Source organism: Cavia porcellus, unplaced genomic scaffold, assembly GCF_034190915.1.
Source record: "Cavia porcellus strain 051 isolate PalLab524CR breed Dunkin Hartley unplaced genomic scaffold, mCavPor4.1 scaffold_28, whole genome shotgun sequence".
NCBI lineage: Eukaryota > Metazoa > Chordata > Mammalia > Rodentia > Caviidae > Cavia > Cavia porcellus.
Window position 1 is genome coordinate 48,479,148 of NW_026947511.1, and position 24,710 is coordinate 48,503,857.

General features: G+C 34.5%; 1 protein-coding gene across 1 annotated transcript in view; it reads left to right on the plus strand.

The window, feature by feature from the left end:
* 39d1 (enterophilin-1) overlaps positions 1-24,710 on the plus strand; it is a 130,818-nt gene that overhangs the window by 34,894 nt on the left and 71,214 nt on the right. Inside the window, 8 exon segments of the mRNA NM_001173114.1 lie at positions 1,977-1,997; positions 4,113-4,133; positions 7,128-7,148; positions 9,361-9,381; positions 12,370-12,393; positions 14,746-14,766; positions 20,012-20,032; positions 23,039-23,059. Of these exon segments, the coding sequence (NP_001166585.1) occupies positions 1,977-1,997; positions 4,113-4,133; positions 7,128-7,148; positions 9,361-9,381; positions 12,370-12,393; positions 14,746-14,766; positions 20,012-20,032; positions 23,039-23,059 (171 nt within the window).

The window sequence follows — 24,710 nt, forward strand, 5'->3', positions numbered from 1 at the left end:
CATATGAATCTTACTGTAGAAACAGTTCAAAATTATTGATAGACAATCAGAAAAAAGATATAGGAAAATAGCACTATTTAACTTTCCCATTAAGGAAGTACAAAATATGAACTAGTTTACATTCTTATAAGACTTTTACATGTGTGTACTTGTCCATCAGAGCCTACTTAGTAACTGTGAAATGCTGTATTAGTGCTTCAATTTGCATCTGCAAGGTCACAAGAGACACCGTGCACCTTCCCGTGAGCCTGTCTCCATTTTTTCATCTTCTTGGCAGAAACATCCACCTTACCTCCCTATTCTTGTTTTTAAAATGAATTATTTTTTTATTGTCGTAAAGCTGAAATTTTACATTGTCATCTACACACTTTGCCAGTATTTGTTACATTCAATTTATCAATTTGTCCTATACGGCTTTGGCCTCATTTTCATTTCTCAACGTCTACTCCAATATCAATGGGCATCAAAAGTATCACATTGTATAATTTGCAGATTGTTATATCCAAAGCTTTTTCAGTAAGATATTTGATCTATTTTGGCTTCAGTTTGACTAAATAGTTTCAATGTAGGAAAATACTATAACTATGAATGAGAGGTCATTTATACAATGTAGATTTTTTTCTAGCCAGGAATGTTTTTTGAAATGAAGACATTTTCAGAGGAGTTTAACTACTTCTGCATTGCAACATGTTAATAAAAGGGTGTTTTCATTTACACAAAGTAGTTTTAATCTAGTAATATGGTTTTTCTATAAAATTAAAAAATGTAAATACATTATATTCTCTCCACTAGTATGTATTTAAATAAACTATGAGAAAATGAATCGAAATATTTAGAAATCATTGCAGCACATTAATTAAAATAACTGTCAAAGAGAATTCCAATTTTTATTACTTTTAAATTTATCTGATAATGTGAGAATTTCTTTTTGAAGATGACCACAAACAAAGAGTATGAGAGTGAGTGGACACAAGCAGAAAAGGTAGTTGAAAAACTAGAGGAGACAGTAAATCAAATAAGTATCAGTACATAGCAGAGAAACTTATGAGGACCATAGCAGGAAAGAAGAAATAAATTCTCCCATAGAAATTCTTGGCAGGTTCTGCTCTCATCTGTGTAAAAGGCGATGTGGTGGTAGCCCGTACAATCGAGTTTAGTCATGGTCCAAATCACAGCCAATGACATGAGCTTTCTCGCATGTCTTCACTACTGTGTAACCTTACTAACAGGAATTGCTTAGCACACAAAACACGGCTCACTAATAGTTCTTTGCAGTGATTGACTTGCTCTTGAAATATGTCACAAGATGCTAATTAGATGTATTTCCAAGTAATGTCTATCTTTATAGCTTATCATCCTACAGTGAATCTTAACATTTATCAAGCCACAACCAGAGACTGAGGGTGTCAAATTCTCTTGAAGGGAACTTGCATCTAAATATTAATGCATCACCTACACAGCTTTTGACAGAGATGTTCATAATGGAAGATGAAAGGCTATTTTTCAATAAAGCTGGGAATTACACAGGTGTTATAGAGACATTATCTTTTGTTATATAATAACATCCCTTGAAAATAGTAGCTGATGACTAGATTCATCTACCAAAAACAGAAGAATCAGAAATATTACTGGATGTGTCTCCCAAAGAGATATCGATGTCCTCACTTTTCCTTCAGGGTCCCAGACAAAATAAATGAATAAAATGGCAAATTATTATCAGTCTCCCTTCCCTTAAATTTTTAAGTAGGGAACAAGAAATTGTTAAAATAAACAAGCCATGTATCCTTCTTCTAATCTAGTGGTAGTCTTCCACATGTGATAACTAATTAATTTTTGAGCATGTTAGATTGTAAACACGATGCTCTTTAAAGCATTTCCATAAAGCCTGGCACAGAGGAGAATTCAAAAAATATCAGTGAACTTCGAATCATTTTGTTTATGTTTGACTGTGATTTTTGTATGTTTCTTTTTCTCAGGTCTACTCAGAAGAACAACTGGTGAGTTTAAATAACTTTTTTTTTTTATAAAATACAATCTTCCTACAGTTACGCATGACTTATTTCTTATGTTTCTACTTTTTAGGACTACTTTATAGTATCAATTTGTTTTTTTATCTATTCTAATAGTAATATCCTTTAAATATTCTATAAATCTATCTTTATGTTCTCTAAAAGTTGATTCACTTTTCCTCACATCTATTATTTGATCATTTTAATTGCATTTTAAATTACTTCACTGATCTCAGCAATATTCTTCATTTGTTTTACAAGTGAACTTAGAATGGAAACTGTTGTTTTCTAACGTTGATTTGCTCTCACAAGAATTTTGCCCATAGAGCCATATTTTTAGCAGGAATAAAGATCTAAAGGACATTTTCATCTTCAAGGTTTAGAATAAATTAAACATTGCCTCTAGCACACTTCTACTACTTAGTTTGCATTTTTCTTTCATTTAATCATGTTTCAAAATTTTTTCTGTTTGCTTTTTCAACTGCCAAGTTTTTTCTGTAACTACTTGTTCCAGAAAATAAAAGATGTCTTAGACTTAAGGAAGTAGATATTTCAGCATCACATGTCTAGAAATTATGGAATTTAAGCAAGGCCAGTTCTTGGCTGTCTGAGTTGATGCTTCAGTATTTAATTTCATTATCACTTTTACTGATTAGTTTCTACAGTTGAAATAAATACCATGATGAGTTGAGACAGCCCCTCTAGAGAACACATTAGGTGACTTGCAGTACACGTCAGGGCTGTAATGCTCTCACCACCTTGTAGTTCCCAGGATGGCAGACAGTCACTCAAGGCATCACGAGCAGTGAGCTCTATTTTCCGACACTCAACTCAGCCTTTGACAGTCACTATTCTACTTTTCCTCTCTGTATTCATCTGCTCTGCTTACCTCACATCTAAGACACTACATGGTATATGACATTTTGTGGCTGCCTACTTTCACCTGTATATAAATTTCCACATTTGACATGTTATAATGTATGTCAGTAATCTATATTTCTTTATGACTAACACTCCCCTGGATGAGTATGTGCAATTGTTTTCTAGTGACTTAGGGATTGTTCCCATTTTGGGCTACTGTAAATACTGTCTTCATTGACATGCTTGTACAAGTACGTGCTTGAGGCTTGCTTTGTAATTTTTAAGGAGTCTACAGTGTGAATGAAAATGTTGGAGCATATCGATTTCACTAAAACTTTTCCCATAAAAGTTTGAGTCCCCCATAGAAACAAAGATGCACCCTGAGACTTCAATTCTGACAAAATTCAACTAAAATATCATATGTTTTCTCCTACATGTGAAACTCAATGTACACACAAAAGCAAAAGAAAGGTAAATGATAAAAAGAGACAGACAGAGAAAATAGCACTTCTTCACTTTCCCATTGAGAATGTACACACTTTAATTCTCTGTACACTCTTTCTAACCCATCTTTCCCTTTTTTTTTTGTTTATGAAACTGTACTAGTGCATGTGAGTAGTGTATTGTCATGGCCATGATCTGCATTTTCTTAATCCTGTCACAGTGCCTTGAGGGACCACTCAAAAAAATAAATAAATACAGTGGCAAAATTGTTAGACACTCACTTTGCATCAACATCTAACTATGGAGCAAGTAGCTCTGAAAAATAACAAGAAAAGTGTCCTTCCTGCAATCTCACGATACTCTTCCAAGCGTAGCTAATAATTATCTGCTGAGCATGGCAGAAGTTAAACTTGGTGATCCTTCCCAGCCCCTCTCATGCGGCCTGGTACAATGGAGCATGGAAAGTATATCAGTAATTTTAGCATCATTTTGTTTCTATTTGAGTGTGTGATAGCCCTGGTTTTAATTTGCAGATCAACTCAGAATAGGGAAGGGTGAATTTTAATAACATTTAATGTACAAAATATAATCATGCTACAGTTATGTGTAAACACTTCCTAATTTCTCAAATCCTCCTTGCTCCTTTCTATAAGGATCTATTTTTGATTTTTATATATTTTGCTCTCTCTGTCTATCTCACTATTTCTATCACTCCTGCACTCTCAATATTTGATCATTTGTGGTTGCATTTATATGATATTTCACTGATCACATCTATATCTCTCATTTGTTTTGCAGAAACACTTGAAACATTGAATGGTGAGTTGCAAGTCAATGATCCACTTTCATTAATGATATTACCAAATTGTAAGCAATACCAAAGGCACAAAAAGTATCCTCATCTTCATAGGTAAGAGAGTAAATAAAACATTGTCTCTATTGCACCTTTAATACTAACTTAGCATTTTGATTAAATTTCGTGTGTTGAAGATTTTTCTGTTTACTTTCAATTGCCCAGTTTTTTTGTAATCCCTTATTTAAAAAAATAAAAGGGATTTTATCAAAAAGGACACTGTTTTTTCAGGATAAACATAAAAATGAAGAAATTTACACAAACTGGTTCTCCATTTCTTGGAGGAATCACTCATTTCAGTTGAAGATTATTTCTATTGACTAGTATGTTCATTGAGGTAAAATTCATCCACAATGAAAATACTCCTGTCAAATTTACAGTTCAGTGGCATTTTGTGCATTCACAATGCTGTGCAGCCCTTCACATAGCTCCCAGAGAGTCAGCATGCAAAACTGACTCCAGCCTACGAGAAGATACTTGGGGTTGCTTTGATAACACCTGTTCGACACTCTGCCTCTGTGAATTTACCTACTCTGGTTTCATCCTTACTCTGTCAGTCTGTGAACATCTGAGTCAGCCTTCTGTCATGTGTACAAAATTTTCCGAATCCATCTAGTTGTAACATACATCACTACTAGCAATCTTGTCATGTTAGAGTACCATTCAACAAATACATCTTAGTCTGAGTGCCAGTCAACCGTCCATGTGAAAGCCTTTGCCCATTCACCTAATGATGGATACTGGGGTTGCACTGGTTTGTAACTCGTGTGGACCCTCCCACACAAGTACATGTTTGAGCACCTGCTTTCAGATTTAAATGAGCGTATGACTGGCAATGCAATTCCTGGCGCACTGTGTTTCTTTTTGAATATGTGCTGAAGTGTATCCTGTTGAAATGCCTCTATTTTTGAGTCATTTAAAGACAAGCAGATGCACCTTGAGACCAAACTCTCAAGTGAAATAACTGACTCAGAAGCTAAAATATCATATGATATCTCTCATATAAGAATCTTACAATGTATAAACAGTTCAAAATGAAAGATAAACAATCAGAAAAAAGAGATAGGAAAACAGCACTAGTTAACTTCCCCAGTAAGGAAGTACAATATATGAACTTGTTTACATTCCTATAAGACTTTTACATTTGTGTATTTGTCCATCAGAGCATTCTTACTGCCTGTGAAACGCTGTATTAGTGCTTCAGTTTGCATCTGCAAGGTCACAAAATACACTGTGCAACTTTCCATGGGCCTGTCTCCATTTTCCCTACTCTTGGCAAAAAGATACATCTTATGTCCCTAATTTGTTTTTAAAATGAATTGTTATTTTATTGTCATTAAGCTGAAAGTATACTTTGTCATCTACACACTTTGCCAATTTTTATTACATTCACTTTATCAATTTGTCTTTTACTGCTCTTGCCTCATTTTTGTTTGGCAACATCCACTCCAAAATCAATGGGCAGCAAAAAATCACATTGTATAATTTGAAGAATCTTATGCTCTGAAGCATTTTCTGAAAGATATTTGATCTACTTTTGCTACAGTTTGACTAAGTAATTTCAAAGTAGGAAAAATATAAAAATATGAAAGACAGGCTCATTTATGCAATGGAAATTTTTTCTGGGTAGTAATATTTCTCTGAAATGAAGACTTTTTCAGAGAAATTTAACTACTTGTACAACTTAGCATGGTAATGCAAGAGTGTTCCTTTACACAAAGTACTTTTGATCTAGTAAAATTGTTTCCCTGTAAAATTAAAAAATAAATACACCTTATAATCTCTCCCCTAGTGTATATTCAAATAAACTATGAGAAAATCTATTGAAATATTTAGAAAATATTGCAGTTCATTAACTAAAATAACTAGTAAACATAATTCTAATTTTTCTCCTTTAAATTTTATCTGGTAATATGAGAGTTTCATTTTGAAGATGACTGCACAGAGAATAAGACTGAGTGGACATAAGCAGAAAAGGTAGCTGAAAATTTAGACTGTAAATGAATGAGGTATCAGCATATAGCAGAGGAACTTTTGGAAACCATGACAGGAAAGAGGCAATAAATTCTCCAAAAAAAACACATGGCAGCTTGTGCACCCATCTGCATAAAAGGCGATTGGGTGGTAGTCTGTACCATGGAGTTTAGTCATGTGGCCAATGGCAGATATTGACCTGAGCTTTCTCACAGGACTTCACTGGTATATAAACTTACTACTCAGGAAGCTGCATAGCACACAAAACATGCATCACTAATACTTCTTTGTGATGATTGACTTGCCCTTATAATCATTCACAGGTTTCTACTTACATGTGCTTCAAAATAATATCTGTCATTATAGCTTATCATCCTACAGTGAAGCTGAATGTTTATCAAGCCCCAACCGCAGACTGAGGGTGTCAAATTATCTTGAAGGGGACACATGTCTAAATATTAATGCATCACCAACTCAGCTTTGGAAAGACATGTCCATAATGGAAGATGAAAGGCTATTTTTCAATAAGGCTCAAAGTTATGCAGGTGCTTTAGAGACATAAACTTTCATTATATAAAATGCTCACTTTACAATAGTAGCTGATGACAAGATTCATCTAAACAAAAAGAAGAAACAGGTTCACACTCTCCTCCCACAGACATATCGATGTCATCACTGTTGCTTCAGGTTCCAGTTAAAATAAATAAATAAAAGGCAAACAGACATCAGATTCCCTTTACATAAAATTTTAACTCAGGAACAAGAAACTGTGAAAAATAACAAGACATGTTTTGTCCTCTGATCTCATTGTACCCTTCCACATGTACTTACTAATTTGGTTTCTCAGCATGGTATATGGTAAATATGATGCCCTTCAAAGTATTTTCATAAAGCTTGGTTCAGAGGTGCATTCAAGAAATATCAATCACATTAGAATCACTTTGTTTATTTTTGCCTGTGATTTTTGTATGCTTTTCTTTTCTCAGACCAAAAAAGAATAGAGAATGGTGAGTTTCAATAAATTTTTATGTACAAAATAGAACCTTCCTATGGGTGTTTATGACTACTTTCTTACCTGTCTACTTTTCACTACTGCTTTATACAAGAATCAATTTGTAATTTATCTATTCTGATAACAAAAATCCTTTCAGTATTCTATTTATCTATGTTTCTGTTCTCCTCTAAAAGTTAATTCACTTTTCTCCATGTTTATTATTTGATTATTTTTATTGCATTTATAAATTACTTCACTGATTTCAGGAATATTCTTCATTTGTTTTCAAGTGTACTTAGAACAGAAAATGGTGATTTTCTAATCTTGATATCCTCTCACAAGGATGTCACCAACAGAGCCATAATTATACCAGCAACTAAGATGCAAAGGATATATTCATCTTCAAGGTTTAGAATAAATAAAGCATTGCATCAAGCACAATTCTATTATTCAGTTTGCATTTTTCTTTAACTTAAACTGTTTTCAAAATTATCCAAGTTGATTTTTCGACTGCCAAATATTTCTGGAACAACTCTTTCGGGAAAATAACCGAGAGTTTATACTTAAGTAGGAAGATATTTCAGCATCACATGTCTACACATTATGGAACTTAACCAAGGCCAGTTCTTGATTGTCTGACTTGATGCGGTCATATTTTATTTCATGATCCCTTGTACTGATTAGTTGCTTTAATTGTGGTAAAAGCCATGGTGAGCTGAGCAGGCCCTCTACAGCACACATTGAGTGACTTCAGTACACACCAGGGCTGTGCCAATCTCATCTGCTTGTAGCTCCCAGAGCGGCAGCCAGTGAACTCAGGGCATCATGAGCAGTCAGCTCTGCTTCCCCAAAATCAACTCAACCATCGACAGACACTGTTCTGCTTTTTTTCTATGGATTCTTCTGCTCTGCTTACCACACATCTAGGACACTACAGGGTATAGGACATTCTTTGGCTGCCTACTGTCACCTGTAGAGAATTTTTCACATTGGACACATTGCAATGTGCCTCAGTAATTTATTTTTCTTTGTGAATAACACTCCACTGGAAGAGTATGTGCAATCATTTTTAACCATACTTCTGGACATAGGGATTCTTCTCGTTTTGGGCTACTGTAAATACTGTTTTCATGGACATTCCTGTACAAGTACATGCTTGAGGCCTGCTTTTTCTTTTGAAGGACTCGACACTGGGTATGGAAATGTTGGAGCACATACATTTCACTAAAAATTTTCCATTAAAAATGCCACTATTTTTAGTCTCCCATAGAAAAATAGATGCACTCTGAGATTTAATGTTAAGTGACATAATTCATCTAAAATGTCACATCATTTCTCCTTCATGCTAAACTCAATGCATGCCCAAAGAGCCCAAGAAAGGTTAATGATAGGAAAGAGAAAGACAGAGAAAACAGCACTACTTCACGTTTCCACTAAGAATGTACACAGTTTAAATATCTGTACACTGTTTTCAACACATCTATCCCATTTTTTCATCTATAGAACCTCACTAGTGCGTGTGAGTAGTGATTCCTCACCGCAGAGATCTGCATCTCTCCATTCCTGTCCCTGTGAATTTAGGGTCCTGGGCAAAAGGAAAAAAAATGTAATTGGAAATTGATGTGGGACTCACTTTTCATAAACTTCTAACTATGGAGTAAGGAGTTATGAAAAACAAGAAGAAATGTGTCCTGCCTCTAATCTCAATTTACTCTTTCAGACATAACTACTAATTATCTGCTGAGCAATGCAGATGGTAAACTTGGCACTCCTTCCCGCCATTTTCTTGGGGCCTGGTACAGGGGAGCACTCATTGAATATCAGTGATGTTAAATCATTTTGTTTCTATTTGATTGTGAGTTCAGTCAGCTTTTATTTTACAGAACAACTCAGAAGAGAGAAATGTAAATTTTAATAATATTTTAAGTACTAAATACAATCTTGCTACAGTTATGTGTAATCATTTCATAATTTCTCCACTCCTTCTTGCATTTTTTGTAAAAGGATCTATTTGTGATTTTGATAGATTCTTAATATTAAAAATTCGTCCAACATTTTGGCTCTACCTATCTCACCCTGTCTCTTTCTCTCTCTCACTCTCTGTCTTTATGTTCTACACCATCAGTTAATTTACTTTTTATAAACACTTCTAATTTTTGATCATTTGTGAGTGCATCAATAAATTATTACCCTGATTCTATCAATATTTTTCATTTGTTTTGCAGAAACACTTCAAACAGAACATGGTGAGTTTAAACTCTTGATCCAATTTGATTGAAGATATTAACAAATAGAACCAAATTGTAAGCAATATGAAAGGAGTAACAGGTATCCTCATCTTTATAGGTCATAGAGTAAATAAAGAAGTGTCTCTAGTACACCTTTACTACTAATTTTCCATTTTGCTTTAACTTGATGTATAGTGAAGATTTTTTGTTTAATTTCAACTGCCATTTTTCTCTAATTACTTGTTCAAAAAATGAAAGATGTTTTAAACAAAAGTACAATGTTTTATCATGATAAACATAAAAATTAAGAAGTGTACACAAACTGCTTCTCCATTTTATGGATGAATCACTCATTTAAGTTGAAGATCACTTCTATTGACTAGCTATGTTTACTGACATAAAATTTGTCATGAACGAAAATACTTCTGTGAAGTGTACAGTCCAGTTTTGCTTTGCACATTCACAGTGCTGTGCAGCCCTTCACATACCTCCCAGAGTGGCAGCATGCAAAATTTACTCCAGCTCACAAGAAGACACATCTGGTTGCTTGCATGAACACTGTTCCACTCATTGTCTCTGGGAATTTACCTACTCTGGTTTCCTCATTATTCCTTCAATCTGTGAGCATCGTATTCAGCCTTTTGTCATGCGTACACACTTATCCAAATTCATCATGTTGTAACATACATCAATACTTGCCATCTTGTCATGGCAGAGTCCCATTCAGAAAGTACATCTGAGTCTGAATACCAGTCAACCACCTATGTGAAAGCCTTTCTCTGTTCACCACATGATGGACACTGGCGTTTAATTATCTTGTGACCCCTGTGCACCCTACCACACAAGAGCATGTTTGAGCACCTGCTTTCAAATATGAAGGAGTGTGCGACTAGGAATGGAGTTGCTTGGTCACTATGTCTGTTTTTAAATATATGCTGAAATGTATCCTGCTGAAGGAGCTCTATTTTTGAGCCATTTGAAGAAAAACAGATACACCTTGAGACCAAATTGTCAAGTGAAGGAAAACTGACTCAGAAGCTTGAATATAATATGATTTCTCTCATATAAGAATCTTACTATGTATACACAGTTCAAAATGAAAGATAGATAATCAGAAAAAACACGATAGGAAAATAGCACTATTTCACTTTCCCAGTAAGGAAGTACCAAATAAGAACTTGTTTTCATTCTTAACAGACTTTTACATGTTTGTATTTATCCAGAAGTGCCACCTTAGTACCTGTGAGATGCTGTCTTACTGATTCGATTTGCATCTGCAAGGTCACAAGAGACACTGGTCACCTTTCCCCGGGCCTGTGTCCATTTGTACCTCTTCTTGGCAGAAACAACCATCTACTGTCCCTCTTTTTGTTTCTTAAAGAAACGTTATTTTATTGTCATTAAGCTGAACGTGTACATTGTAATTTACACACTTTGTAAATTTTTATTACATTCAATTTTTCAATTTGTCTTTTATTGCTTTTGACTCACTTTCTTTTCTATACATCCACTCCAAAATCAAAGGACATCAGGAAACATCCCACTGCATATTTTGCAAATGCTTATACTCCAAAGCTTTTTCAGTAACATGTTTGATCTACTTTTTCTTCAGTTTAAGTAAATACTTTCAATGTATGAAAATACTAAAAATGTGAATGAGTGGCCCATTTACACAAAGGAGATTTTTTTCTAGCCAGGAATTTTTCTCAGAAATGTTGTCTTTTTCAGAATGCATTAAATACTTGTACATTGCAACGTGGTAATGAAAGAGTGTTCCTTTATAGAGTACTGTTGATGTAGTAAAAAGACTACTCTGTAAAATTAAAAAAAATACAAAACTTATATTCTCTCCATTAGTATATATTTAAATGAACTATGACAAAATGAAATATTCAGAACTCACTGCAGTACATTAATGAAAATAGCTAGCAAACAGAATTTTAATTTTTACTCTTTTTAAATTTATCTGATAATATGAATTTCATTTTGAAGATGACAATGAACAAAGAACATGAGAGTGAGTGGACATAAGCAGAAAAGTAGGTGAAAAACGAGAGGAGATAATAAATGAATGAGGTATCAGTGCATAGCAGAGAAATTTTTGAAGTCCACAAAAGGAAAGAGGAAATACATTCTCCCATAAAGGTGAGAGGGTGTTACTGTTTCCCGTGGAGTTTAGTCATGGGCCAATCACATCCAGTAACATGAGTTTTCTCTCAGGACATCACTGCTGTGTAACCTTATTACTCAGGAAGCTGCACAGCACACAAAACACAGCTCGCTAATACTTATTTGTGATGACTGAGTTGCTCTGAAAGTATTTCACAGGCTGCTAGTTAAATATGCTTCAAAATAATCTCTGTCACTATAGCTAAATATGCTACATTGAACTTTAATGTTAATCAAGCCACAACTGCAGACTGAGGGTGTCAAATTTTCTTGAAGGGAATGTATGTGTGAATATTAATGCATCCACAACTCAGGTTTGGAAAGACATGTTCATCATGGAAGATGAAAGTCTATTTTTCAGTAAAGCTCGGAATTATGCAGTTGCTGTAAAGACATAATTTTTTATACAAAATCATCACTTGACAATAGTAGATGATGACTAGATTCATCTACCTCAAGGAGAAGAAACAGAAATATTAGAGGATGTTTCTGGTTCACACTCTGCTCCCACAGACATTTCAATGTCATCACTGTTCCTTCAGGCCCCAGCCAAAATAATTAAATAAAATGGCAAATTGATGTCAGACTTCCTTAGCATAAATTTTTATCTCCAGAACAAGAAACTGTGAAAATTAAGATGTGTTTCGTTCCACTGATCTCATGGTATTCTTCCACATGTGCTTACTAATTTGGTTTCTGAGCATGGTTGATGGTAATCATGATGCCATGTAAAGCATTTTGATAAAGCTTGGTACAGAGGAGCATTCAAGAAATATCTATCACACTAGAATCACTTTGTTCATGTTTGACTGTAATTTTTGTATGTTTTTATTTTAGCAGATCAACTCAGAATAGATAATGGTGAGTTTTAATAACATTTTATGTACAAAATACAACTTTCCTATAGGTATGTCTGATTACTTTCTTATCTTTCTACTATTGATTACTATTTTATATGAGTAGATAAAATTTGTATTTTATATGGGTAGATAAAATTTATGAGTAGATAAAATAGATAAAATTTATAATTTTATCTATTCTAATAACAAAATTCCTTTAAATACTCTATTAATCTTTCTGTTCTCCTCTTAAAGTTAATTCACTTTTCCCCACATCTATTATTTGATCATTTTTGATTGTATTTAGAAATTACTTCACTGATTTCAGCAATATCTTACATTTGTTTTGCAAGTGTACTTAGAATGGAAAATGGTGATTTTCTAATCTTGATCTGCTCTCTCAAGGATGTTACTGATAGAGCCATAATTTTAGTAGTAACGATGTGGGAAGGATACCTTCATCTTAAAGGTTTAGAATAAGGGGCTGGGGATTTAGCTCAGCGGCATAAGCGTCTGCCTTGCAAGCAGGCAGTCGTGAGTTCAATCCCCGGTACCGATAAAAAGAAAAAAGACAAAAAAAAAAAAAAAAAGGTTTAGAATAAATAAAGCATTGCCTTTCTTTAACTTAATCTGTTTTCAAAATTTTTCCTCTTTGCTTTTACATTTGCAAAGTTTTTCCTTAGCTACTTGTTCAGGAAAATAAAAGATAGTTTAAACTTAAGTAGGGAGATATTTCAGCATCACATGTCTAGAAATTATGGAACTTAAGCAAGGCTAGTTCTTGACTGTCTGAGTGGACGCTGTCACATTTCATTTCATGATCGCTTATACCGATTAGTTGCTTTAATTGTGGTAAAAGACATGGTGAAAGGAGCAGGCCCTCTACAGCACACAATTCAGTGACTCCCAGTACACTTCAGGGCTGTGCCACTCTCACCAGCTTATAGCTCCCAGAGCAGCAGCCAGTGCACTCAGGCCATCTTGAGCAGTCAGCTCTGCTTCTTGAAACTCAACCTTTCACAGTCACTAATCTGCTTTCTCTCTGTGGATTCATCTGCTCTGCTTACCACACATCCAGGACACTGCATGGTATCTGACATTTTGTGTCTGCCTACTTTCACCTGTGCAGAATTTTCCAACTTGGACACGTTGAAATGTGTGTCAGTATTTTATTTTTCTTTGTGAATAATACTCCATTGGAAGAGTATGTGCAATTGTTTTTAACCATTTACCTATGGACTGAGGAATTCTTACCGTATCAGGCTACTGTAAATACTGTTTTCATGGACATTCCTGTACAAGTACCTGCTTGAGGCTTGCTTTCCATTTGAAAGACTCGACACTCTGTATGCAAATGTTTGAGCATATATATTTCACTAAAATTTTTCAAATAAAATGCCACTATTTTGAGTCTCCCATAGAAAAATAGATGCACCCTGAGATGGCAATGTTAAGTGAACATAATTCAGCTAAAACATCACGTTTTCTCCTACATGCAAAACTGAATGTATGCACAAAGAGCCCAAGAAAGGTTAATGGTTGGAAATAGAAAGACGGAGATAATAGCACTACTTCACTTTTCCACTAAGAGTGTACACAATGTGAACTTCTGTACACCGTTTTCAACACATCTTCTCCATGTTTTTATCTATAGAACCTCACTACTGCGTGTGAGTACTGTATCATTATGGCCATGATCTGCATCTCTCTGTTCCTCTCCCTGTGCCTTTTGTGTCCTGGCCAAATAAATAAATACAACTGAAAATTGATGTGAGACTCACTTTGCATAAACTTCTAGCTATGTAGCAAGCATCTCTGAAAAACAAGAAGAAATGTGTCCTAACTCTAATTTCATGTTACTCTTCCAGGTGTAGATACTAATTATCCGCTCTGCACTGCACGTCATATACTTTGTTCTCCTTCCCAGCCATTCTTATGGGGACAAGTACAGGGGAGCACTAAATGAATATCAGTGATATAAGAATCATTTTTTGTATTTGATTGTGAGTTTGGTATATTTTTTATTTTTCAGAACAACTCAGAACACAAAAAGATAATTTTTATTAATATTATGTATACTAAATATAGTCTTGCTACAGTTATGTGTAATCATTTCCTAATTTCTCCAATCCTTCTTGATGCTTTTTAAAAAGGATCTATTTGTGATATCGATACATATTAGTTATAAAAATCCATCCAAAATTTTGGCTCTCCCTATCTCACTGTCTCTATCACTCCCAACTCACTCTGTATCTTTATGTTCTACTCAATCTGTTAAATTACTTTCTCCAAAGAATCCTAATTTTTCAGCATTTGTTATTGCATTTATAAGTCCTTTCACTGATTACATCAATATTTCTCACTTGTTTTGCAGAAACCCTTCAAAAGGAACATGGTGAGTTTCAACTCTTGAACTACTTTGATGAAAGATATTAACCAGTAGAACCAAATTGTAATCAATACCAAAGGAGCAAAAGCTGGCCTCATCTTCATAGGTCATAAAGTAAATAAAGTACTGTCTCTAGTGCTCCTTTACTACTGACTTTCCATTTTTCTTAAATTTGATATATATTGAAGATTTTTTCCTGTTTAATTTCAACCGCTGTTTTTCTCTAATTACTTATTCAGAAAAATGAAAAAATATTTTAAACCAAGGTATACTGTTTGATCTTGTTAGACATAAGAATTAAGAAATTTACACAAACCGCTTCTCCATTGCATGGAAGAATCACTCATTTCAGTTGAAGATCAACTGTATTAACTAGCTATGTTTATTGATGTAAAATTCATCCAGAAGGAAAATATTCCTGTGAAGTGTACAGCCAGTGACACTTTGCACATTCACATTGCTGTGCAGTGATTTACATACCTCCCAGAGTGTCAGCATGCAAAAGTAACTGCAGCTCATGAGAAGACACTTGTGCTAGCTCTGAGAACCCCTGTTCTGCTCTCTGTCTTTGGGAATTTACCTACTCTGGTTTCCTCATTATTCCTTCAGTCTGTGAGCATCTGATTCAGCCTTCTGTCATGTGTACACAATTTTCTAAATTCATCACATTGTAACATACATCAATATGTGCCATCTTGTCATTTCAGAGTACCATTCAGCAGATATATCTGAGTCTTAATACCAGTCAACCAACTATATGAAAGCCTATCTCCGTTCACCTCATGAGGGACATTGGTTTTCACCAGCTTGTGACCCCTGTGCACCCTACCTAACCAGAACATGTTTCAGTACTTGCTTTTAAATGTGAAGAAGTGCACGACTGGGAATGGCCTTGCTCAGCCACTGAGATATTTTTTAAGTATATGCTGAAATATAGCCTGCTAAAATGGCTCTATTTTTGAGCCATTTGAAGAAAAACAGGTGAACTTTGAGACCAAACTGTCAAGTGAAGTAAAACTGACTCAGAGGCTTAAATATCATATGACTTTTCTCATATAGGAATCTTCCTATGTATACACAGTTCAAAATGAAAGATAGACAATCAGAAAAAACGAGATAGGACAATAACACTATTTCACTTTCCCAATAAGGACGTACAAAATATCAATTTCTTTACAGCATTACAACATTTTTACATGTTTGTATTTGTGCATAAGACCACCTTAGTACCATTTAGATGCTTATTACTGCTTCGATTTGCATCTGCAAGGTCACAAGAGACACTGGGCACCTTTTCATAAGACTGTCTCCATTTTTCCCTCTACTTTGAAGAAACATCTATCTTCTGTCCTACTTTTGTTTGTAAAAGAAATTGTTATTTTATTGTCATTAAGCTGAAAGTGTACATTGTCTTTTACACACTTTGCAAATTTTTATTACATTCACTTTTCCAATTTGTTTTTTTTTTTTTTTTGGTTTTGTCTAATATTTGTTTCTATACATACACTCCACCAATCAAAGGGCATCCAGAATTATCACATTGCGTATTGTAAAGACACTTATGCACCAAAGCTTTTTCAGTAAGATATTTCTTCTGTTTGACTATATATTTTCGATGTATGAAAATGCTAATAATATGAATCAGAGGCTCATTTATGCAATGCAGATTTTTTTCTGGCCAGGAATTTTTCTAATGTTATCATATTCAGAAGACATTAACTACTTGTACATTGCAACGTGGTAATAAGAGTGCCCCTTTACACAGAGTACTTTTGATGCAGTAAAAGTTTTCTCTGGAAAATTAAAAAATGAACATGCCTCATATTATCTCCACTAGTATATATTTAAATCAACTATGAGAAAATGAAGTATTTAGAACACATTGCAGTACATTAATGAAAATATCTAGCAAACAGAAATTTAATTTTACTTTTTAAATTCATCTGATAATATGAGAGTTCCATTTTGAAGATGACAATAAACAAAGAGAGTGAGAGTGAGTGAAGATTTGCAGAACAGGATTTGAAAAATTAGAGGAGACAGTAAGTAAATGAGGTATCAGTATGCAGCAGAGAAACTTTGGAGGACTACAAAAGGAAAGAGGAAATAAGTTCTACCATAAAAAGCCATGACACGTTCTGCACTTATTTGTGTAAAAGGCGATGGGGTGTTACTGTGTCCAGTGGAGTTTAGTCATGGGGCCAATCACAGCCAGTGGCATGAGTTTTCTCACAGAACTTTACTGGTGTGTAACCTTACTACTCAGGAAGCTGAATAGCACACAAATCACAGCTCACTAATGCTTCTTTTTAATGATTCACTTGCTCTGAAAATCTTCACAGGCTACTACTTAAATTTGCTTCAAAATAATGCCTGTCATTATAGCTAATTATCCAACATTGAACCTTAATGTTTAACCAGCCACAACTGCAGAATGAAGGTGTCAAATTCTCTTGAAGGTAACATACATCTAAATATTAATGCATCAACAACTCAGCTTTGAAAAGATATGTTCATCATGAAAGATGAAAGGCTATTTTTCAAGAAAGCTCAGAGTTATGCAGATGCTATAGCAACATGATATTTTGTTATATAAAATCATCACTTGACAATAGTAGATGATGACAAGATTCATCTTCCACAAACAGAGGAAACAGAAATATTAGTGGATGTGTCTGGTTCACACTATGCTCCCACACACATATCGATGTCACCAGAAAAAATAAATAAATATAATGACAAATTGATGTCAGACTCCCTTTCCATAAATTATTAACTCAGGAACAAGAAACTGTTAAAATTACCAAGACGTGTGTCCTTCCTGTAATCTATTTTCACTCTTCCATATGTTTTACTAATTTAGTTTCTTAGCATGTTAGATTGAAAAATGATGTCCTTTAAAGCATTTTCATAAAGCCTGGTACAGAGGAGATTTCAAAAAATATCAATGAATCATTTATTTATGTTTAGAAATGATTTAGAATCATTTATTTATGTTTGACTTTGATTTCTGTATGTTTTTATTTTGTGAGATCTTCTCAGGAAAAAGCCTGGTGAGTTTTAATAACATTTTGTGAACAAAATAGAATCTTCCTACAGTTATGTACGAATAGTATCTTATCTTTTTACGTTTCGTTACTTCTTCACAGAAGTATCAATTTTTATTTTTTATCTATTTGAATAACAAAATCCCTTGAATATTCTATCTATCTATCTTTCTGTTCTTTTCTAAAAGTTAATTCACTTTTCCCCACATCTATTATTTGATCATTTTTGATTGCATTTTAAATTGATTCACTGATTTCAGCAATATTCTTCATTTGTTTGCAAGTGAACTTAGAACAGAAAATGGCGCATTTCCAATCTTGATCTGCTCTCACAAGGAAATTACTGATAAACCCACATTTTTAGCAGTAAAAAAGACGCAAAGGATATTTTGATTTTCAAGGTTTAGAATAAATAAAGCTTTGCCTCTAGCACATTTCTACTACTCTGTTTGCATTTTTCTTTCATGTAATTTCATTTCAAAATTATTACTCTTCCCTTTTTCAACTGCCAAGATTTTCTGTAACTTCTTGTTCAGCAAAATAAAAGATATTTAAACATAAGGAGGTAGTTATTTCACGATGACCTGTCTACAAATTATGGAACTTAATCAAGGCCAGTTGTTGGCTGAGATGACATTGCATTATTTCATTTCATGATGGATTGTACCGATTAGTTGCTTTAATTGAAGTAAAAGTCATGCTGAGCTGAGACAACCGCTCTACAGCACACATTCTGTAACTTCCATTACACAGAAGGGCTGTGCTACTCTCTCCTGCTTGTAGCTCCCCAGGAGGCAGTTGGTGCACGCAGGGCTCCATAAGAAGTCAGCCCTGCTTCCCACATTCAACTCAGCCATTGACTGTCAGTATTCTCTTTTTTCTCTTTGTATTAAACTGCTCTGCTTATCTCAAATTTAGGACACTACAGGGTATGTGACATTTTGTGGCTACCTACTTTCACCTGTATAGAAATTTCCACATTTGACAAGTTCAATGTATGTAATGTACGCTATTTTTCTTTATGACTAATACTCCACTGGATGAGTATGTGCAATGGTTTTTAACCATTTTTCTAGGGACTTAGGGATTCTTCCCATTTTGGGCTACTGTAAATACTGTCTTCATCGACATACCTGTACAAGTACATGCTTAAGGCTTGCTTTGTCATTTTTAAGGAGTCTACAATGTGAACAGAAATGTTGGAGCATATCAATTTCTCTAAAATTTTCCCATAATTATCCACTAATTTGAGAATCCTATAGAAAATTAGATGTACCCTGAGACTTTAATTGTGACAAAATTCAGCTAAAATGTCAATTGGATTCTCCTTCTTGTGAAACTCAATGTACACATAAAATCAAAAGAAAGGTAAATGATAGGAAAGAGACAGACAGAGAAAATAGCAATACTTCACTTTCCCACTGAGAATGTACACAATTTAATTTTCTGTACACTGTTTGCAACACATCGTCCCCATTTTTTTGTTTATCAAACCCCATTAGTGTGTGTGAGTTGTGTATAGCCACGGCCATAATCTGCATCTCCCTAACCCTGTCACATTGCCTTCAGGGTCCGCTCCAAAAAGAAATAAATACAGTTGCAATTGGGTGAAACACTCACTTTGCATAAACTACTAAATACAGAGCAAGAAGCTCTAAAATACAACAAGAAAAGTGTCCTGCCTCTAATCTCATGTTACTGTTCCAGGCATAGCTACTAATTATCTGCTGAGCACTGCAGATGTTAAACACGGTGCTCTTTCACAGCCATTATCATGGGACTTGGTACACTGTAGCATTCAAAGAATATTAGATATGTTAGAATCATTTTGTTTCTATTTGAGTGTGTGATTGCCATGGTTTTAAAACCATAAGCAGTCAGCTGAATTTTCAGATCAAGTCAGAACAGAGAAGGGTGAATTTTAAAAACATTTTATGTACAAAATAGAATCATGCCACAGTTATGTGTAAACAATTCCTAATTTTCCATGCCTCCTTGCTCCTTTCTAAAAGGATCTATTTGTGATTTTTATATATTTGCTCTCCGTTAATCCCACTATTTCTATCACTAACTCACTCTCTATCTCTAAGTTCTACCCCATCAGTTAACTTACATTTTGTAAAGACTTCTAATATTTAATCAATGGTGATTGCACTTATACATTATTTCACTGATTCCATCTATATTCCTCATTTGTTTTGCAGAAACACGTGAAACTTTTATTGGTGAGTTATAACTCTTGATCCATTTGTTTAATAATATTACCAAGTTGTAAGCAATACCAAAGGAGCAAAACGTATCTTCATTTTTATAGGTCATAGATTAAATAAACGTTGTTTCTAGTGCACCTTTTCTACTAACTTAGCATTTGGCTTAAATTTCATATGTATTGAAGATTTTTCCTGTTTGCTTTCAATTGCGAAGTTTTTCTCTAATCTCTTGTTTAAAAAAAATGAAAGGGATTTTTTTAAAAAAAGACACTTCTATTTTGAAATCGATAAAAATGAAATAATTTACACAAACCTGTTCTCCATTTCATTGAAGTATCACTCATTTCAGTTTTAGATCGCGTCTATTGACTAGAATGTTTATTGAGGTAAAATCTGTCCACAACGAAAATACTCTTGTCAAGTGTATAGTCCAGTGACACTTTGTGCATTTGCAATGCTGTGCAGCCCTTCAAATAGCTCCCAGACAGTAAGCATGCAAAACTGACTCCAGCCCATGAGAAGATACTTGGGGTTCCTCTGATAACCCCTGTTTGACTCTCTGTCTCTGTGAATTTACTTACTCTGGTTTCCTCATTACTCTGTCAGTCTGTGAGCATTTGAGTCAGCATTCTGTCATGTTTACACAATTTTCCAAATTCACCTAGTTGTAACACACATCAGTACATACAGTCTTGTTATTTTAAAGTACCATTCAACAAATACATCTGAGTCTGAATACCAGTAAATAACTTATGTGAAAGCCTTCCTCTGTTCACCTCATGATGGACACTGGGGTTTCACCAGTTTGTGACCCGTGTCGACCCTCCCACACAAGTGCATATTTGAGCACCTGCTTTCAAATTTGAAGAAACATATGACTGGGAATGAAATTTCTGGTTCACTGTGATTCTTTTTGGATATGTGCTGAAATGTATCCTGTTGAAATGCCTCTATATTTGAGTCATTTGAAGACAAGTAGATGCACCTTGAGACCAAACTGTCAAGTGAAGTAAACTTAGCCTCAGAAGCTAAATTATCACATGAAATCTCTCATATAAGAATCTTAAAATTTATATATATTTCAAAATGAAAGACAATCAGAAAAAAAGAGATACGAAAAAAGCACTTTTTCACTTTCACAGTAAGCAAGCACAAAATATGAAACTGTTTACATTCTTATAAAACTTTTACATGTGTGTCTTTGTCAATCAGAGACTTCTTAGTGCCTTTGAGACTGTATTAGTGCTTCAATTTGCATCTGCAAGCTTACAAGAGACACTGTGCACTATTCCATGGCCCTGTCTCTATTTTCCCTCTTCTTGGCAGAAACATATATCGTACATACCTATTTTGTTTTTTAAAATGAATTGTTATTTTATTGTCATTAAGTTGAAAGTGTACTTTGTCATCTACATACTTTGCCAAATTTTATTACATTAAATTTATCAATTTGTCTTTTACTGCTTTGCCTCATTTTCGTTTGTCAATGCCCACTCCAAAATCAATGGGCATCAAAAATATCACATTATATAATGTGCAGATACTTATGCACTGAAATTTTTTCAGCAATATATTTGATCTACTTTGGCTTCAGTTTGACTAAATACTTTCAATGAAGTATAATACTAAAAATATGAATGAGAGGCTCATTTATACAATGGAGATTTTTTTCTAGACAGGAATATTTCTCTGAAATGACATTTTCAGAGGACTTTAACTACTTGTAAATTGCAACATAGTAGTGCAAGAATGTTCCTTTACACAAAGTACTTTTGACCTAGTAAAAAGTTTTCCCTGTAAAGTTAAACAATAAACACACCTTATATATCTCCACTAGTGTATATTTAAATAAACTATGAGAAAATCAATTGAAATATTTAGAAAAAATTGCAGTACATTAATCAAAATGATTAGCAAAAATTTTTAAATTTACTCCTTTTAAATTTTTCTGATGAGAGGATTTCATTTTGAAGATGGTCACAAAGACAATGAGAGTGAGTGGACATAAGTAGAAAAGAACCTGAAAAATTAGATGAGAGTGTAACTTAATGAGGTATCAGCACATAGCAGAGAAACATTGAGGACCATATCAGGAAAGAGGAAATAAATTCTCCCACAGAAACTCATGGTATGTTGTACACTCATCTGTGTAAACTTCAGTCGGGTGGTAGTCTCTACCATGGAGTTTAGTCATGGGACCAATCACAGACATTGACATCAGTTTTCTCACAGGACTTCACTGGTGTATAACCTTACTACTCAGGAAGCTGCATAGCACACAAAACACGCCTCACTAATACTTCTTTTTAATAATTGACTTGCCCTTATAATCTTTCACAGGTTGCTTCTTAGATGTGCTTCAAAATAATGTCTGTGATTATAGCTTATCATTCTACAGTGAAGCTTAATGTTTATCAAGCCACCACTAGAGACTGAGGGTGTGAAATTCTCTTGAAGGGAATTTATGTCTAAATATTAATGCATTACCAACTCAGCTCTTGACAGAGATGTTGATAAAGGAAGATAAAAGGCTATTTTTCAATAAAGCTTGGAGATACACAAGTGCTATAGAGCCATAATACTTGTTATATAAAAGCATCACTTGATAATAGTGGCTATTGACAAGATTCATGTACCAAAAACAGAAGAAGCAGAAATATTAGTGGATGTGTCTGGTTCACACTCTAATCCCACAGACATATCGATGTTGTCACTGTTGCTTCAGGCTTGCAGCCAAATTTAATAAGTAAAATGGAAAATTGATGTCAGATTCCCTTTGCATAAATTTTTAACTACGGAACAAGAAACTGTTAAAATTAACAAGACATGTGTTCTTCCTCTAATCTAATGGTACTCTTCCACACGTGCTTAGTAATTTAGTTTCTGAGCATGGTAGATGGTAAATATCATGCCCTTTAAAGCCTTTTCTTAAAGACTGGTACAGAGGAGAATACGAAAAATATCAGTAAATTTAGAATCATTTTGTATATGTTTGAGGTTTGCATGTATTTATTTCTGCAGATCAACTCAGAAGGATGAATGGTGAGTTTTGATAACATTGTTTGAATAAATTCAGTCTTCCTATAGCTATGTGTGATTACATTCTTATCTTTATTCTTTTCATTACTGATTTATAGATGTATCAATTTGTATTTTTATCCATATAATAACAAATCTTTAAATATTCTATCTATTTATCTTTCTGTTCTTCTGTAAAACTTAACATTTCCTCACATCTATTTTTTGATCATTTTTGATTGCCTTTTAAATTACTTTGCTGATTTCAGCAAAATTCTTCAATTGTTTTGCAAGTGAACTTCCAACAGAAAATGGTGAGTTTCTAATCTTGATCTGCTCTCACAAGGATATTACCCATAGAGCCATAATTTTAGCAGTAACAAAGATGTAAAGGATATCTTCATCTTCAAAGTTTAGTTCGAATAATGCCTTTAGCATAGTTCTATACTCAGTTTGCATTTTTAATTCATTTAAACTGTTTTCAATATTTTTCCTGTTTGCTTTTTCAAGAGCCATATTTTCTGTACCTACTTGCTCAGCAATTTCAAAGATGTTTTAGACTAATGAGGTACATGTTTCACCATCACATGTCTACAAATTATGGAACTTAAACAAGGCCAGTTTTTGACTGTGTGACTTGACGCTGTCTTATTTCATTGCATGACCACTTTTACTGATTAGTTGCTTTAACTGAAGTTCAAGCCATGATTAGCTGAGACAACCCCTCTATAGCACACATTCAGGAACTTCCAGTATACATCAGGCCTGTGACACTCTCACTTGCTTGTAGCTCCAGAGCGGCAGCCAGTACACTCAGGGCACCATGAGCAGTCAGCTCTGCTTCCCCACATTCATCTCTGCCTTTGACAGTTACTATTCTGCCTGTTCTCTATGGATTCATCTGCTCTGCTTACATCACATTTAGGGCACTACAGGGTGTATGACATTTTCGGCTGCCTACTTTCACCTGCATAGAATTTTCCACATTCGATGCATTGTAATGTGTATCAGTGCACTATTTTTCTTTGTGACTAACACTCCACTGGATGAATATGTGCAACTGTTTTTAGCCATTTACCTATGGACATAGGGATTCTTTCAATTTTGAGCTACTCTAAAAACTGTTTTCAGGAAATACCTGTACAAGTACGTGCTTGAGGCTTGCATTGTCATTTTTAAGGAGTCTACACTGGGAATGGAAAAGTTGGAAGAGATAGATTTCACTAAATATTTTCACATAAAAATCCACTATTTTGAGGCTCCCATAGAAAAATAGATGCACTCTGAGACTATAATGGTAAGTGACATATTTCAGCTAAAATGTGACATCGTTTCTCCTACATGCAAAACTCAGTATACACACAAAAAGCAAATGAAAGCCAAACAATAGGAAAGTGACAGACAGAAAAATAGCACTACTTCACTTTCTCACTAAGAATGTACACAATTGGGTGTGCTGGGTGGATCTGGGGTGCCTGTATCAGCCTCCCTGTGTCTCTCGAGGACTGTGGATATCTCAGCAAGCAGGGGAGGATCGCAGGTTCAGAGGCACCGCAGCCTCCGGTGAGTACTCAGTGCACTCTGCCCAAAGCCCAGATTGTTCGGGACCCCCCAGGCTTCCGGGTGCAGTGAAGTGGAGAAGTGGGTTTGAGGTGTCTACATCTGCCTCCCCATC